The following is an 18,357-nucleotide window of genomic DNA, read 5'->3' as shown; positions in this document are numbered from 1 at the left end:
TCCTGAGGTCAGATGGCAGTGTGCTGCATGGCACTGGAGACTGAGTGTTCTGAGGATCATCTCAGAAAGTCAGTCCCAAAGGTGGAGATGATTGGCTCTTACACAAACCATCTGTTTCCATAGTGAGTAAGTTTAGTTAGACTGTTCCACCAAACTACCCTCAGCTCTGGGCTCTGGACATGTGGGCTTCCTCTAAGAGCTGCTGAGAAAAAGACTAGCACTTTTTTACTGGCTTTTTGCTACTACTTGTAACTTCATGACATGACTGCCATTCTGATCACCGATTTAGATTACAATTTAACTGAGACCAAATATTTCCTAAGTTTTTTGGCAGTAAGAATTGAACTTTGGTTCTTAGATATACTAGGCAAATGCTGTGCTTCTGAGCTTCATTCTCAGCCTGGTACTTCTTCTTCATCATCATCATCATCATCATTTTGTAATGCAATCTTCATACTAGTTTCTTGGAGCAAGAATTGAGTATAACTTACATGACACGAAGTGACAAGAACCTTGTCCAGGGTCACACCTAGACTCAGGGTCCTGTCTTTCCTCAGCACCTGGACTGCCTGTGTTTCCCATAGAAGTTGAGGTTGGACTGTTAAGACCTTGTTGTCATTGGACACATTAGTGCTTCTGAGCGACCCCCGCCCATTTGGCACAGCTAAGTGCTATGGTAGTTTAGAAGGAAATCCTCGGCCTGCAAGGGTAGTGTCTGTTGGTGTAAACTACCCTGAAGCGGCCCCTCCCACTCTTCCCTGGGTTGCTGTTTATTCAGTCCAGCATGATATCTGCAGCTCATATATACCATGAAAAGTTCCAAAATACCTGCCTTATGCTGCTGGTTATGTGTGTTTTCAGTTTACCCCCCCACACACACACACACACACTCCCCGTCACCATGAGTGAGTCAAGTGATGAGTCAGTGGAAATGTTTGCGGTGTCTGGCGCGACATCACAGTGGTGGCTGAAACTCCAGCGTGAGAGCACCTGATTTGGTGATTTTCTGTGTAGATGGGGTTTGCCCGTTCACTTGTCAGAACTGTACGTCCTATCCACTTTGCTTGCTGGTCTTTCTGTAGCAGGTCCCATGACTATTTTTATTAAGTAGAAGCTAGAAGGAAACCATGCTTTCCTGGTTAAGTCAGAGGGCTTTCCACAATATTTCCCTACACTGCCCTGCCTGGTTTGACAACCATTGCAAGCTAGCTATTGTCACCTAGCCCTCCTCTGTTTTAAACGTTGACTAGCTGCTGTAATGTGAAAGATAGCCAGATAATTTAACCTGTTTCCCGAGGCATGGAACAAGTTCAAATCTCCCTGAGAGCTGACACACCTACCCTCCAGGCTCAGTGTTTTCCTGCATGTGGAGCGGGGGTCTATTTGGAGCCCCTAAAGTAGAAGGTATTATGGTCTATGCCGTTTGAATATATGTTCTCTAGGTCAGAGAAGACCACCGGTTTGCTCTTCCCTGTCCACCAGCCTCTCTATTAGACCAGAAGCAGCAAGGATTAAGCACACTTTATCCAGCCAGGGCATTAGGCTTAAAAGTAGAGTTCTTTCTAGACCATCATAGTATGACAACAGTTTGGCTCCTCTTTTCCCCCTCCCTGGGGCTGCGACTTAAACTTAGACCACGCACACGCTATATTGGTCACACCAGCCCTCATTTCCTTTTTCTGTAGTTTATTTTCTAGATAAATCTGTATATTCGCTAACCCGAATCCTGAACCACTGTTTTTAACTCTGCAGTCTTCAGAGTGAAAGCTGCTGTGATCTCACCGTAGAGAACACTGAAAACTGGTACAGCATTGGTGCTTCTGGATGTGTAACTGTTTGTTTTACTATTGCTTTAAACAATTTGTCTCCCCCTCCCCCATAAGCTTATAAGATGCCCAGGGTAGCAGAATTCCTCCCGTCTGTGTTGGCCTCCTTTTCTTCATGGACCCAGCAAATGGAGCTTGGTGCTCTATACTGTCCACACCTGCTGTTGTGGGCAGTGAAACATTTAAGGAGAGGAGGACAAGCAGGTTAACTGGGGCGTATGTGCGTACTTCATGTTAGGATTGGCTGGTGGCCTGAACTCCAGGCCTGTCCTGGGTGTTAACCAGTTAGAGTGATAGCTTATTCTTTAAAAACAAAACAACCCCGTTACTCTCTCTGTTTCACCAGTAACAAGTCTTCCTGGTAATCCTTACCATATCCGCAGCAGGTTTGTTTGCTTGCATGTGTTTTCTGGGATAAGATCTGATAGTTTCTTGTCTTTTTTCTTTTTGTTTTTTTGAGACTGCATTTCTCTGTGTCATACTGGTTGTCCTGGAACTTGCTCTGGCCTCGAACTCACAGAGACCTGGGTCTGCCTCTGCCCCCTGAGTGCTGGGATTAAAGGGGTGTGCTAGCTGCCCAGCTGCGGGTTTCTTTTGATGGTCTCTGAAAAGGAGTGGGCTCTATCCTCTAGCACAGAGAACTTGTGAGCTCCTCTTTGTGACCTCCTGACAGTTTGGCAGTTTACATCCAGCCCTTCCTGCTCTCCAGGGTCAGGGCTGCAGATGGGGTTGGCACCATACTGTGGGATAGCAGAAGCGCCTTGGCCAGGTGTGGGCAGTGAGTCTGCTCCAGCACATCTACCCTCTGCCTGCATACCCCGGACAGGCCACTCTGTCCTGCACTGCGCAACAGAAGGCAGGAAGTGAGAGACGGAAGGGCTTCACAGAGCCTGGACTGAGCCCTCAGGGCTGGTAGGGAAGGTACACCAGGAGACTTAGCAGCCAGGAGGGTGGGAACAAGACCACCCAAGAGCAAGAGCTGCCTGGCATGTGTGCTATGGAAAGTTGGCCTTGGCTTGCTCTCTCTGACCTGTCAGATGTGGAGGGGACCTGGAAGCCAATCCTGGCAGGATGTGTGTGGGAAGGACGTCTCTCCTCCACCTGTTTAACTGCCTGAGACAAAAATGAAGGGTTATTTATTTATTTTTTAATGTATTTATTTACTTATTTGTGTGTGTTTGTGTGTGTGGAACACACACACCATGGTGCGTGTGTGGTACTGTGGCCTGTGGAGCCATATAGCCAGCTGATTTGTTTTTAATGTGTGAGAGTGTGTGTGTGTGTGTGTGTGTGTGTGTGTGTGTGTGTGTGTGTCTGTCTGGTCAGAAAAGGGCTTCTGATCCCCTGGAGTAACAGATGGGTTGAACCACAGGTGGGTGCTAAGAAACAAACCCATGCCCTTCTGTAGGAGTAGCAAGTGCTCCTAAGTGGGAGCCATCTCTCCAGCCAGTTTCTGTTTTCGTATTTTGAAATGTACTGCCAGACTTGAGAGGTACCTTTTTGTGTGTGTCTTCTGGAGCAGGAAGTCACACACCGGGCTGGGTGCAGCCCCATTTCTGCCTTAGGAGTAGGAACTCAGCCATATTTGTCATCTACAGCTGTTTGTGACTGTTGTCACATTGCTGGGGCAGAGTTGAGTGGTGAGACAATGACCATGATGATCTTTACAGATTGACAGGTTCTAGCCCGTTTCTTACATGTTCACCCTTTTCCTGTTTTCTGCTTCATTCAGTACAGAATGTCCCTATGGTCCTAGATAGTTTCATTTGAATCTTGTTTTTTATGAGTTATAAACTTGGAGCTTTTCATTTCCCTGGAAAGTGGGTTGTGCACCCACCTGCCCTCCAGAGGTAGCAGCGACATTGAACACTGTGGTGGTGGCAGTAGGGTCACATCTTTATTCCTGTCCTCAACAATAGGCAGGCACAGCACAGGCATTGTCGCAGCTACTGAACTGTCTTTGCTTGAGCAACAAATTTGTTGATTAAATTTCTAAGAAATTCTTAGAAGGACACTGGTAGTGAAGCCCAGTGGTAGAGTGCTGACCTAGCATGTGTGAGGCCCTGACTTTGAGCCCTAACCCAGCAAGCAGCAAACCAAGACAGCACCAAAACCCCACCAGGATAGTCACTCCATAATCACATTAGGCAAATGTGGAAGTATGCACCAGTAATGTGAGACTCCAAGAGGCTGAGGCAGGAGGGTCACTTGGTTTAGTCAGCTTCAATGACATACAAAGACCACACTCAAAAAAAGATAAAATTCTTAGAGGCCAGTGATTAGACAGAACTTAGAAAGAGTAGTAGTTTTTTCCACTAGGATGTGCTTTAAACCTCTATGGTAATAAACAAAGATTACAGCAAGCCTGCCACCCTCCACCAAAACAGCGTACCCAGTTTGTCAAGTACAAGGAAAGAGCTAAGACTCTAAGATACAGGAAGGACTCAGTCAGCGGATCCGACTTGGCTTTGCAAAGTAGCAAACGTACAACAAATTTGCAAAGTAAAAGCATGTTTGTGCTGATTCTGTTGTGCGTGACTGTTCTCATCTATGGTAAAATTTGGGCTTTACATATGCTTTAACCTGAATGAAATTGTCCTCGTTTCCTTTCAGCCATGGTCTGAAAAAGTTCTTTAGCTGCCGTGGAATAGCGATTGCAGTTGAGTATTTTTGGAAGCTTGGCAACAGAAACATCACTGTGTTTGTCCCACAGTGGAGAACAAGGCGAGATCCTAATGTCACAGGTGAGGCCCAGTGACTTTTCCATATTTCTGGTTAGATATTTAATGAACTGGCTTCAAATTTCAACACATTTCAACTCTTAGAATAGAATCTTGCACATGGGCAACAGCTTGAATGACGAGATTCTAAATTGGTTCTGTCTGGTCAAATAGCAGTTGAAAACTCGGTGTGGTGGTCCACACCTGTAATGTCAGCACTCAGGATGGAGCAGGAAGATCAGAGCCATCCTTGGCTCCGCAGTGTCAGTCAGTATCAGTTGAGGAGTGTTGTAGTGTAAACGCGAGTGATTAGGAAGGATGGAAGGCTAGTGGAGCTGTTAGAAAGTGCGTGTCTCCACTGGGTTGGGCTTCTGAGTATATAGAGGGTATTTTTAAATAGTTGCCTGGTCAGTTCTGTGCCTCCAGATACATCCTTTCAGTAGTCCGATGGCTTACTAGGAGTCCTTTCTGTTTGCCGTACCCTACACACGCGGCATAACCTGCAGGCCCCCCACAAAGGTTTGAACACACGCGGCATAACCTGCAGGCCCCCCACAAAGGTTTGAACTGCAGCGAGACATCCGGAGAACTGTGAGGTGGCTGTTGTCTTAGGCCGTCACAGAGACAAGGGGAAAGGGCTGTGGCAGGCAGGGTACATGAGGGCACCTAGAAAGCCAAGGCCACATGGGGAGGGGGCGACACACGTGGTTATAGATTCATCAGTACAGAGAAAGGAAGTGACATTTAGTTACTAGGGAGGTGGAAGCGCTGAAGCCACTTCGCTCCGAAGTGTCCCCAGCTTCCTTTATCCACACGGAGCGAGGCAGATTCACTCCTTTTCTAGCCAAGTCTCAGTGCATACACACTGGGCAGCTCTGAAGTAGGAGACCCCCAATTTGGGCAGGTCAGCTCAGGTCACTGGCAGCTGCTTGGGTAGGAAATGCAAACCCAGGGATCTTATGCATCAGCTCTCAGCTTCTCTTGCCTGTGACTGCTCTTCCACAGTACTGCATTGGCCCTCCGTTCTGTCACTGCTCATGCCTGTGACAACCAGTCAAGACTTGTACAGACAACTAAGAGTAATTAGGAGAGGAGGCTACACTCGGGCTGGGGAGTACACAGCCTTCCGTGACTGGAGCAAAGCGGTCTGCTCCTGCTGCTGCCTCTGCTGCCAGAGGGCTCTTCCCCTTCCCACTCCCACTCTTTGGGGGACTCCTGTCATTTCTTGTTATGTATTCCACTTGTAATATTTACCTTTGGAAAGGTTCTTGGGGGCAGGATTAATTAATTACAGACTTATGGTTTAGTCTTAATAGGCAAATGAGTTTAACATTGGTTGGTTGGTTGTTTAAAAACTACCCAGTCGGTTCATAAGTAGAATTTGCCTGAGTATTGAGTCTTACTTGATTTTTTTTTTCTTCTTCATCTGGTGAGTTAGTAAAATTGAGTCAGTAGGAAAAAAGGTTTTATGCAAGTCCCCAAGTTAAATATTTGGGTTTGCAATCATTTATTTACACATCTGGGAAGATAGCCTTTGCTGAATACATATCAACTTCTTCCACGAACAGAACAGCACTTCTTAACCCAGCTCCAGGAGCTTGGAATATTATCTTTAACTCCTGCCCGGATGGTCTTTGGAGAAAGAATTGCTTCTCATGATGACAGGTATGAAGGGCTGTTTTCCTTCCCAAGGTGGGAGTGGGGTGGTGAGGAGGCAGCTACCTGCCACCAAACAGGTGTATACTGAAGGAACCTGCTGGGCTTAGTTTTCAAACTCGTGATCAAGGTCACTCTAGGCTCATGCACTCTGTGAGGTTAGGAATGGTACCAAACCACTACTGTGTTAGGTGTGGTTTGCTTTAATTAATAAAGCATGTCCGAGGTGAGAAAAGGCAGGTACATGTAGTTGGTTTCCTTTTTTTTTTTTTTTTTTTTTTTTTTTTTGAGACAGGGTCTCACCATGCAGCCCCTGGCCTGGAACTCACTATGTAGATCATAGATGTGAGTGGATGTCTGTGTTTCAGGCCAGCCAGGGTTACGTGGTGAAATCCCCACCCCCAAGAGGAGGAATTTTGATTCCAAGCTTACCCAGTGCTATGTAGTTTTACAGCTGTTCGGGTGCTGCCATGTAAGTAGTCACAAGCATGGTGTCTGCGGCCCCGGGGCTGACTCGTCTCTTCCTTCTCTACATTATCCTGTCCATTTCCACACTCTTCCCAATTCGAGCACTGCTTTACTCGTTACCCACGGTGGTCTGTGGTTGATGGGACAGAGGTGACTTAGGGCCACTACCAACATTCACTCACTGAAAGAGACGGGGTTAGATGGGGCGCATCCAGGTGTGAGAAGAGCTAGGAGAGGGCAGCACATGAGTTCGGAGCAGTCCCAGGAATCTGTCCTGGAAGGGCATTTCTTGTCTGCACTGCCGCAGCTCAGGAGCCCTGGGCTGCTCGCATGAAAAAGCAGTTAGACCAGTAGGCCCAGGAAAAGCCTGCAGGTTTCTACCACCCCACCACAGCTCTCTTCTCACAACCAGGGATTCAGACCCAGGCATAGACATGCAGATGAAGCTTCAGCTTGGCTCATGGGTTTCAGAGAACATAGTTGTGTGTCCTGGTGGGCAGTATGAGAAGCCTCACTATCTACTTTTACTGACGTCTGGGCAGAAAGCACATTGGCATTCATGTCCTGTAGAAATAAACTGAAATGTTCATTAATAAGGAACTCAACCAAGTGTGGTGGCTCAAACCTGTAATTTTAGCATTTTAGAGGCAGAAGCAGAAGGCTCAGGAATTCACAGTCATCTCAGTGCATAGTGAATCCTAAGCTACCCTGGAATACATTCCTGAGTTCCTGTGGGAGGTGGTGTGTGTGAAAATAAACCAAAGCAAAACCGACTTTCCAAGGTTCCTAAGCTTGGAAACTGTGGAGTTAAGTCCTAGTTAGGAGTCCTTGCCACTGCTAAGAAGAACAGCCATTTCACCTTGGACTCCATGAGCTATGTTTTGTTTCACTACCTTTGTTCTTAGTCTAGAAATAGTATTTCCAGTATCTTCACAGTCTCACTATGTAGCCCTGGCTGTTCTGGAACTCCATCTAGACTAAGCTGACCTCGAACTCACAGATAACTGCCAGCTTCTGCCTCCCAAGTGCTGGTCTTAAAGGTGTGTACCACTATGCCTGGGCACTCATAAAGATTTTAAGAGGGTTTAAACAGGGATAATCTTCAACAACAAAACAAAATTCTTTATTATTTAATTCTTACTCCTTCGTCACCATGTACATGAAACCCTGTGTTCTATCCCTAGCCCCCGGTAAGCCAGGTGTAATGATACACACCTGTAACCCCAGCACCAGAAGGTCAGGGTCAACTTCACCTACTTAGCTCAAGGCCAACCTGTGAGACTTAAGACCCTGTCTCTCAAACACAGGGCTGGGAGTTCAGTGGTAGAGTCCAAAAGAGACCCCAGTTCTCCAAAAGGCAGTGAGTAACCCCAAAACGGCAGTCTTTGCTCTCTCAAGCTGGACTATAGAAGAACTTCTGTCAGAGACAAGCTCACATATGCAGCATTCCTGCCTACCAGAAAGGGCCACTTCCCTTGGCTATGCCCGTGATTACCTAGCAAACCCCAAGTTAACCTGGGCTCCTCCAGTCCCCAGTAACATGTCCATGTTATGAACATCAGAGCTCCATGTTAAACTCACTCCCCTCCCCTCCCCTGTGCTAGCTCCCACGCTGGTCCCACTCTTCAGAATGGCAAGCCACCCCTCTCTCCATATTCGTTCTTTCCAGCTTCTCTCTGTGTCAGATCTCTACTGACCCCTACTCCCCAGCCCCATCTGAGAAATAGCCCTGATCATGGCCAGTCTGCTTCTCTCTCTCTCTCTGCTCTGGACTCCTCCAGATGCCCCTGGCTGTCCTCCCCCTGCCATCCAGCCCCGGAGCAGCCATCTTGGTGGTGTTTTGCTGTGCCCTCACTCACACTTGCCTGCTGCCAGGCCCCTAGTTTGATCCCAGCACGACTAAAACTGTTTTAAAAATGCAAACACCACGTCATCACCATATGTCATTTCATCGCCGAGTAAATGTCTCTATGTAGGCCAAAATGATGATGTCTTCTTAAAGCGAAGCAGAAAATGAATTGTTTTTTTAAATTGCAAAGCTGACTGCCAACTAACATTGAAGTAAACTCAGCCAGCTGAGCAACTGAAAGCTAAAAGATTTCACAGGCTGTTACCTTTAACTTGTCCTCTGCTCAAGTCCTCAAGCATTGTTACCACAGTTTATTGGTGGATCTTTGATAGAAAATATAGGAATCATAGTTGAAATCATTTTTTGTATGATTAGATTGCATGAAAAAAAGTTGTTTTATAATCACACTTATAATTCCAGAGATACTCATCATTTATCCATCTTCAGTTGACAGGGACCTACTTCTGTGTGTCCCGCCTTGTTTAAACTGGCTGTTTTCCTAAGAAGAGGAAACCCTTTCATTTCCTTAGCACAGCTTCTCTCAGCCAGGCATGCTGTTTGCTCATTTTGAACTAACTCTCTTGTTACCATAGGTTCCTGCTACACCTAGCGGACAAGACTGGGGGTATCATTGTTACAAATGATAACTTCAGAGAGTTTGTGACTGAGTCCGTGTCCTGGAGAGAAATTATTACAAGAAGGTAATCTTTTCTCCTTTGCTTTGATGGGAAGTTTGTTGTTTACTTCTTGTTTGCATTCTACCTCACCGTGGGCTTGCCAGGGTAGTGGGCTCAGGAAAGTTGCAGGCACACAAATAAGAAAACAGTGTCACTAAATGGTTAAGAGAAAGAGAACGTTTGCTGCAAACGTTGGATGAAAATGAATTACTTCGGACATTTTCAGCCCTTTGTTGCTAAAAAGGTCTTGGTGATGGGTAGAGGAGAGATGACCTTTGACCTGGTGGGCACAGTTGATGAGTTGCTGAACTTCTCCGACTCTGTGGTGTGTGTTAGACTCAATTCTACATACAAGGAGGCTCAAACCAACCCAATCGCTTCAGACCTCACAGAAGCAACTCAGAAACCAAAATGTGCACCACAGGCCTAGACACTAGGGTTTTTCATTGAATTTTGTTTTATGTATTCATTATTTGAGACGGGAGCTCACTGTAGCTCTGGCAGGCTCCACCTCTCCTGCCGCTGGAGTCCCAGGATTAAAAGCAGGTACCACCATCGCCAGTCGGTTCTTTATGTCTTGTACAGTGCTAGACGCCGCCCCGTGGTCTCTGGTGTGCCTGGCAAGACTTTCCTGCGGAGAAGGCCTAGGTCCCCTGTCCTGGATGAGGAATGCCGGATCACCCTTGGGTTTCTCTGCCTGGGGTGTTGTTTTCACTTTTAAACAGCAGAGGTTTGCCTGTGAACACACTTGTTTTCAGTTTCACTTTGGCACACCTGCTGAGTCCCAAGCAGAAGATCTTTAATCGTGTTTGCTCATCTGGTAGAAAATACTGGCTGGCATCTGGAGGAGATCTGTGGGCAGCTGAGGAAAGCTTCTCGCATGACTCTGTCCACAACAGAAGTAAAATGGATTCACTTGCATATGGGGTTGCTTCTCCTCAGTTAGCAGTCAGAAATTTTAGACTGACTACTGCCCCCAATGGGGTGACTCCTTTGAGAGTTTCCATTTCCTACAGCAGTGAAGGGTACTGATGGTCAGCACTGTGGCTTTCTGTGTTGTAGACTGCTTCAGTACACGTTCGTGGGGGACATATTTATGGTTCCTGACGACCCTCTGGGGAGAAACGGACCTCGGCTAGAAGAATTTCTTCGAAAGGAGGGCTTTCTTAGGTATTTCTGTGTACCCTTGTATGTCAAAGGTTTTTTTATTTTAACCAAATGTGCTTTGGAACAAATGCTGTCCTTGAAAACTAGAAATGGCTTTTAATTTTGTTTTAAGCCTTAATTAGACGTAGTGGTATGTGACCGATGGAGAAGCCAGCCGAGCACCCCAAGGCTAATCTTCAGTGTGGTCTTTTCAGTTTTGTTTGGCCTGCCTGCCTGCCTGCTGCCTTAGACTGTTTCCTCTGTGTCGGCAGGCTGAGTCTAAACTCTGATCCTGCTGCCTGGGGTCTAGGCCTGCCCTGTGTGTGGGGGGCTCCTTTTCATTTTAATCCTAAAAGAACACAGACATTCTGAGGGCCTCAGGAGAAGCTGGTTTCCAAGCCGGGGAGAACTTGTCCATCACTGCTGCCCGGGTTCACTGTGTAGGATTCTTTCCCATGTACTTTCTGCAGTCCTTTGTTCTGGGTGTGCAGTGCTGACGGGTCCTGCTGAGAACTCAGTGCAGGGGCGGGGAGGTGGGGGTAGGGATGAGGGGTGACAGCTACTGTTTACCATCACTGAATGGGAAAGCCTGCCTGCTTATTTGTCTGACACTGGCAGGTAGAGGTTATTTCTATGTTCAGAATTCTCAGGTGACCTTGTTAACCACAGCCTCCTCCATGCGAACCCAGTGGCAGACCTTCTCTGTTTTAAAAACAAAATCAGCTATATTTCTGTGGACCTCCTGGCAGGTTTTTGCATGGGGTTGGTCTGGGTACCTAAAAAGAGAAGGCACACTCTCTCCCATCTTTCAAGGCTGCTAATCGTCACTTATAGCATGAGCCTTTGGGACCATCAGTTTGAACTTGATGGTGCACCAGGATGGGTTGATTTCCACCCAGGGATCTTCTATAATGGAGACCAGCACACTTGGAGCTTCCTGATCTTGTGATCATTTCTCTGTGAGCCTTTGGTTTTTACACAGTTGAGGTGTTAACTCAGACAGGGTTATCTGGCCACACCACAGAAGTGGCAGCCTGCTGGACACTGTCTAGCTCATCCCTCAATCCCACGTCTTACACTGGAAATCCTGGTAGCATTTCAGGCCTCAAGGCCTGTGTTTGAGGCTGCGTAGGCCCTATGCTGAGCCGAGGCCTGGGTCAAGCTAAAGGTGGATTCTTCGCTACCTGTTCTGTTTCTTCAGTAGCCCGGTGGCAGGGTCAGCCCTGCTGGTCATTTCCCCTCTCACGTAGTGTCATCTTCAGAGTGCTTGGTGGCACTTGCCGTCCCTCTCTCATGAGAGGATGCTGTTTTGGAGGGTTTGCAGCCTGTTGAACTTCTGAAGTTAGTGGCGCTATTAGTTCTCAACTCCAGCTAGAATCGGTGGGTTTTGAAGCGGGGCAGGCGTCCCCTGGGTGCACACACAACACCATGTGCACATGCTTGGAGGGCACACATGCCCCAGCCAGACTCACCAGGGGCAGGGATTCCATGAGCCTGGTGGAGTTGCCTCTGCCCAGGTCTGCCAGCTGACACTGCCCGCAGTCGATACCTGCAGAAGAGCAGGGACCTTTCCGGAGCAGCAGTTGGGGCCTGCCCTCAGACAGCCGACTGGAAGGGGCTGTCCGCCCTACGGTGCTTGTTCCCCCGTGGGTCTGGAAGTGGTGCCGGTGCCCTATAGGCGACTCTGTGGGGGCTGGTTTCACCTCCCCACAGCTCTCAGGCCTTCAGAAACCATAGAACTAGCGTGTAGCCCCTCAGTGTCAGCCATAGGTGCTTTGAAGGGTTTCTTCCTGCCTCTCTCACCATAATCCCTTCATCCACAGAGACATGCAGCCACTACTCAATGCCCTGCCAAATGTGGACACGTTTGACCCTGGCTTCCGGAGCCCCAACACCCAGGTAGTCAACACCAGCCACCAGCCTCCTTCCCGAAACCAGGGAGCCTCTTCAAGCTCTTGGCTTCCTCAGCAGCCCCACTTCACACCCCTGGTCACCCTCCCCAGTATACAGCAGAACATTCTCATGCCAGCACAGAGATCTTCTGCGGAGACCAGCGAGCTGAGGGAGGCCCTGCTGAAGATCTTCCCTGACTCTGAGCAAAAACTGAAGATCGACCAGATCCTGGTAGCTCATCCCTACATGAAAGACCTGAATGCCCTTTCTGCCCTGGTATTGGACTGAAGGCTGGCCTGAGAGCCCCCTGATGCTGGGGACCAGAGGGAGCTGCCAACTCTGGGAGGTACCTTAGTGGGAAGAAGCCTTCCCAGAGTGAACATTGCTGTGCTGGATAGGAAAAGGAGGAAGGAAGATGTTTTATGTATACAAAAATCTGGATTTTCAAAGCCAGCTTTTTTCTATATATAAATTATGCTGCTATTACAGATTTAACATTTTCTGTAAAGGAAAGTACATTTTCTGCCTGTTCAGAACTGTTTCATAGCAGTTACTCTTGAGTGTATTTACAATTTTATGTTTTTTAAACTATTTTCCTTAAAGCTGAAGAAAAATTGACAAATGAATATGGTTAGCCTTTCTAAATAAAATTAAAAAAGAAAAAAAAAAGGAGTTGCTTCCTTAAGGAAAGCAGACCTCTTAAAGTATATTTTCTTGAGGTGATCTGTCCTGTCCACTCCATGGTGTGTGCACCCCTGCCTTCCTCCTTGGAGTCGGCCTGCTTTGTTCTTGTGGGTCTTCTGGGCAGGCCACTGTGAGAGCGCAGAAGTGGAGCCGCAGGTGGCACTCGGTGCCTGACTAATGAGTGACAAGACAAAAGCCGACTCAGAAGAGCGGGGGGGGACGACTCAGAGTCCATCCGGCCCCATCTCCTTCCCCTCCACTGGACAGAGAAGGGAACTGAGTCCCAGCACACTCCGACTGGCCCAGCTCCTTACTGCACTCACCAGCCAAGGCCGCCATGCGCCCAGCCTGACTCCATAGCTACCGGAGCCTCAGAAGGCGAGGCAGGATTGGCGAATCTGGTGTGGAATCCCTTACTGTGGCCAGCATGAGTCCACAGCCCACAAGTATGGGAAAGACCCCATGTGGACTTGTACAGCTTTGCCAAAAAGTTCTCTATTCTCAAGGATGACCCAAGCCAATAAATAGCATTAGTAGTTTCAGAAGGGGTCTCAAAGCCCTGCTAGCTCCCTCTTTTGTCTTTCTAGAGGTCTCTTAGCAGCTCTTCCTGAGTCTTTCAGAACCAGTTACTCAGTATTGTCTCTTCTCAATGTGGCTTGAATTCAGTGTCTGAGAAACCTTTCCTGGTCATTCTTAGCATCTTGACTCTCGCCCAGACCTTTAAAGGGCTTTGTGTTTTCCATCCGTGCTGTCTCCCGGCCCTCATGATCAACCCCGCTGCCCTGTAGATTGTGTCTTTCTCCTGGTCCCACAATTAGTAACCAAGGACTTGGTGCTGGTTTGTTCTCCGTGGTGCAGGGACTGTGTAGATCACAGGATGCTGTCACCATGTATGTATCTTGGTTTCATTTGATCCTTGCATCCCTCAGGAGATGAACACAGAGCTTTCTAGGTGGCCACACACTTAGACTTCAGTCATGTTCTCCGGAACTTGTTGATGACACAACCTGCTGGGGAGCTGTGTATCATCTGTCGCCTGGGGGTTTGAGACCCGCAGCCTATCTGAGTAGAAAACAAAAGACTTTTGGCAAGGTCCAAGAGGAGACCCACCCCAGCCTGCCACCCTGGGCCCTAGCTTCGGAACAGAGCAAAGGTGCCAAGGTGGGGCTGTCCCCCTGGCCTCCTGGTCTACTCAGTCCCAGTTCAGCATTCCTGGGAACCAGGAGAGCTGGGGTGCTCCGCAGGTGCCTCATCCTGATGCTGGCAGGGAAGAGCACAGGCTTTCCTCAGCTCCACAGGCAGCCTGACTGAGTCGTGTGCGCCTCTGTGTTCTTAGTATTGTTTCTGAGATAGCTGCCCATTTCCCCTTTCTCCATATAGGAAGGAAGAAGAAGTTGGAGGAAACCGAGAGGCATTAATTACTTTGTAGATTATAATGTGAATATAATTCTAGATTCTTTGTGAAATCCATCACATTTAGGTGTAGCATTTAAAGCCCAGTTATCTAGCCACTGAAGGAAGCTCACAACCTGCTTCTCTGCCTCATCCCAAGCTCTGTTGCGCTAGGTGCTTGTAGATGCTCAACCTCCATCCCTCAGTGCCTCCACAGTGAACTTGGGAGTGTCTTGGCGTTCTTCCTATGTGGAGTGCCTCTGCCTCCTGTGTATCCTGACATTTGGATGAGGTGGTCAGCGTAGCTGAGGCTGATAATTTTGGTCATTGGTCAAGGTGTCTGATGCTTACAGAGGTTGAAAGGATAAGTAACTAGTGTAGCTGATGAACTTACAGTCTCTGTACACGTGCATGCATACATGCATGCGTGCATGTGTGTGTGTTGCCGTAGCTGTCCTGGTCCAGTGTGGTGGCAGCATTGTTCCTGGGTCTTGCTGTGAGACAGGATGAAGTTGTGTCTGTATAGGTTTGTGAATGTGTAAGACAAGAAAAGAGGACTCCACCCCTTCTTGCCACTGCCAAGTACCTAGCCCCTCCCCCGGTAGGAGCAACTGTGCAGACCCTGTGCCCTGGGCACCAGGCTCAGCCAGGGCCTAGCCTGCCTCCCTATCTCTTCCGATGCTGCCCCATCCTCACATTCTGAGCCATCTCAGCTGGGTCCATCGGTTGCACTGTTCACTGGCATTACCGCCTCCCTCTTAGTCCCCGGTACCTTTGATGCTGCGGTTAAAACACCCTGCATTGGGTGGTCATGCTTCACTCTGCCTTCCCACGTTTGCACTCCCCGGTTTGCAAACCTGGCTTCTGTCCACCACGTGAGAGGAGCCTGGAAATCACTGGTTGCTGTTTCGTTGCTAATATAGTAGCTACAGACAGTGAGGCCATTGGCCTTATTTCTTCCGTTTTCCTTCTTCATTCCTTTCTTCTTGAAGGCCAGTCCTTCATATAGTTTCTCAACAGGTGGTTCTTGGACTGGGCCACCCTTAGATTCACAGTGGAAAGGGCAGGCCTTGCTAAGGTGCAGGTTACCCAGCAGCACCCTGAGGTGTGGACTCTGCTCTAGAGGAAAGCCTGGGGCCTTGTCACTTCCGCACACCCTGAGTGGCTCCCAGTTGGTGGTCTGGAACTGCATTTTGAGAAGCTGCACTTCTAGGAGTCACCACTCTTCCCTAATGTCGCCATCGCTGTGGTGACACTCTCCTGTCACTAGCCCTGCGGGGTCCTGACTCTCAGAACCTCGGCCTCCATTCTGTCATTTTCTCTCACCTATCCCTGAGAGGTCCCTTACAGCCCTCGTGGCTCTTGGCTTGCTGCTGCCCACCACTTCCTACCATCCCCCATAACACTGGTCCCTCATTGGTCCCTCAACACTAGGCCACTTTACAGCTCTCCCCTCTCCCAGACTCCACAGGGCTCCAAGTTCATCTAGAAGACCATTTTACGTCATCCTCTTCCTCTTCAGTGATCTCCTACAGCTGCGACCAGAATGCCAGCTCCTACCCTCTGAGCCTAGTGTCCATGGCTGGTGCCCCATAGCTATACTTGACTTTATCCCTGCCATGATGCTCACTCCAGCCACCCAGCTCTGGGTTGCCAGTGGGCCCTATCCATGCTTATTTCTCTTTTAGAAATGCCCTTTTGCCCTACAGCCTCCCTCCTCAAAGGCCCAGCCCTGAGTCTTCTTTGTGCTCTGAACAGAAGCAGCCCTGTGGTATTCTGTGACCCCACAGCACTTGGTGTCTCGCTTCTGGCTCTTGCCACTCTGGCAGGTGTAGCTGCAGCCAACTGTGTACTGTGTTGCCTCCCTCTAGACTGTGAGCTCCTCGCGGGCAGGGACCATATGGTCACTCTGTATTTCTTGTGGCACCTAACAGTGCCTTGCACTTGGTAGGTGCTCAATAAATGTCTGTTCAAGTGAATTGGAAGATGGTGTCTTCTTGACTGTGGCTTCAGCAGCAGGTCCCTGGGGGAACCTTGGTGATCATGTTTCAGAGATACGACCCACCTCTGTTAGGTTTAGGGGTGGTTTTGCTTGCCTGATTCACTGGGATCCCCTTCCCTAGGGGCTTCAGCACAGTATCCTGGGCAGAGATGCCCAGACCTGGAATCCTGACCAGATGGAAACATCCAAAGGCACACACTACTCTTCCTCAGAGATTTTTCCCCATTGTGGGTGGGTGCCATGAGGTGATCCATCCACAGCCATTAGCACCATTTTCTGCCATGGGGAAGAAGCATGAGCAAGAGACTCCTGGCCCTGAGTCCTGAGCTTCCTTTGTCAAGGAAGTGCTCCTCAGATATCACCAGACCCAGGATTCTCTAAGTGCCCCCTGTTGCTGAAGCAGTTTCATGTTGGACTTAATCCCTAGAAATCTGGCGTCTGTTCTGAGTGAAGGCCCTCACTGTCCTTAGCAGAGCATGGCAGATTGGATGGGACACATCCAGCTTAATGTTTAGGAAGGTCCCAAAGGCACACTAGGATGGGTACCCAGTCTGTGTCCTGCTCGGGAGAGCCCTGCCCCCACCAAGCTTCCTGCTGCCCCACCCCCACCCCTCTTCCACCTTTTCATGGAAGGAAATGCCTCCACTGTCCTGTGCTGGGGGAGACACCCAGCACTGTTGCTGTGGGAGGAGACGGGAAGCACATTGTTTTGTTGGTTTGGTTGGTTTTTACAAAGTTATGCTAAATAGCTTAGAATGGCCTGGAACTGGCCCTGAACACTATCCTCCCGCCTCTCTGCCTCAGCCTCCCAAGCCTGGGATTACAGGCTTGTGCCACCATGCCTGGCAGGATTCTGTGCTTTTGTTTGTTCTTAGACAATCTCATTCTCTAGTCCAGGCTGGCCTTGAATTCATGGCAGTCCTCCTACCTCAACCTCCCCAGTGCTGGAGTTACAGGTGAGGGCCACCATGCCTTGCTCCACAGGTTTTGAGAACTCAAAGCAGTTCAGTTTTCCATTCTCCAGACACGAGGTGCTGCCAGGGGTGACTTCTGGGGAAACCTCTGAGCCAGAGTTCTTCAGCCAGTGCCAGGGATGCAGCCCAGGGGTTGAAATCACCTCTCCTCCTGTTCGGCGGCTTTCGCTGCAAATCCCAGGACTCTCCACTGCAGACTGCCGCTTCTAAGGATTTGCTTGCCATCTCTCTGGGTCCCCACCTGGCCCTGCTCAGCCCCAGTCTGGAACCCAGTCTGGAGGTCAGACCCATCCTCTATCACTGCTCCCAGCAGAGGGATCAGACCTGCACTGCTCTGCCATGCCTGTCTCGTGGATCAGGCTCAAGTGGCAACCACCCAAAACAGGCAGCAGGAAGAAGGGTCCTCCTGAGTGGTCCAGAGGAGCTGGAAACAGCCTGTCCCATCCGCAGGGCCTATACCAGCAAGGCACTTACTTGGACCCTCTGAAAAGGGTTCAATACAGCCCCAATACCCACAGAAAACAGCCCCAATACCACCTCCCCACTGGATACTTCTGCTTTATCTGTCCCCTGAGTCCCTTCTGCACTAAAGAAATCACAGAGACAGTGCTGAAGGGTGGAAGGAGGCAGTCAGAAGGGCCCCAGGGTGAGTGTGTGGGCCCTGGTCTAACGCACCTAGTGCTGTGTGACCTTGAGAAAGTTCCCCGGTTTCTCGGGGAGGCTTGATGACATGGATATTGTTGTCAGCCCCCATAGATCCCAACCTATCCTCAGAGCTGATCTCCGCTGTCCTACTGAATTGTTACTGTAAGCTGTTGTGGCTGTGTATACCTGAAGTCATGGTACGTGGGCAGCTGAGGCAGGGGGATTGCCTCAAGTTTGAGGCCAAGCTGGACTATAATGCGAGACTGTCTCAAAAGACAGAATGGGGGAGGGGCAATGCGATCGGGATTGAGTGTCAAACCTTGAAGCTGGCCCCTCAGCACTTGCTTTGACTGGCTGCCACTGAATGCCCTTCCTGCTCCCTGTCTCCACCCTGTGTCCCCACCTCCTGGAAGAAACGATTAATC

The 18,357-nt window shown here is 49.1% G+C and overlaps 1 protein-coding gene across 2 annotated transcripts in view; it reads left to right on the top strand.

The window, feature by feature from the left end:
* Nucleotides 1-16,296, top strand: part of N4bp1 (NEDD4 binding protein 1) — a 44,990-nt gene extending 28,694 nt beyond the window's left edge. The window contains exons 3-7 of one of the 2 annotated variants that reach the window (XM_028891815.2): nucleotides 4,440-4,570; nucleotides 6,115-6,211; nucleotides 9,113-9,220; nucleotides 10,259-10,366; nucleotides 12,166-16,296. In XM_028891815.2, coding sequence (XP_028747648.1) covers nucleotides 4,440-4,570; nucleotides 6,115-6,211; nucleotides 9,113-9,220; nucleotides 10,259-10,366; nucleotides 12,166-12,523 — 802 coding nt within the window. In that variant the 3' untranslated portion in view covers nucleotides 12,524-16,296. The remainder of the gene's footprint in view (nucleotides 1-4,439; nucleotides 4,571-6,114; nucleotides 6,212-9,112; nucleotides 9,221-10,258; nucleotides 10,367-12,165) is intronic. The other variant, XM_037206065.1, reaches the window with a different exon arrangement.
* The last annotated feature ends 2,061 nt before the right edge of the window (nucleotides 16,297-18,357 follow it).

The sequence above is a fragment of the Peromyscus leucopus genome, chromosome 5, assembly GCF_004664715.2.
Source record: "Peromyscus leucopus breed LL Stock chromosome 5, UCI_PerLeu_2.1, whole genome shotgun sequence".
Lineage (NCBI taxonomy): Eukaryota > Metazoa > Chordata > Mammalia > Rodentia > Cricetidae > Peromyscus > Peromyscus leucopus.
The sequence above is the reverse complement of the archived record's forward strand: the minus strand, read 5'-3'. Positions and strand labels throughout refer to the sequence as shown.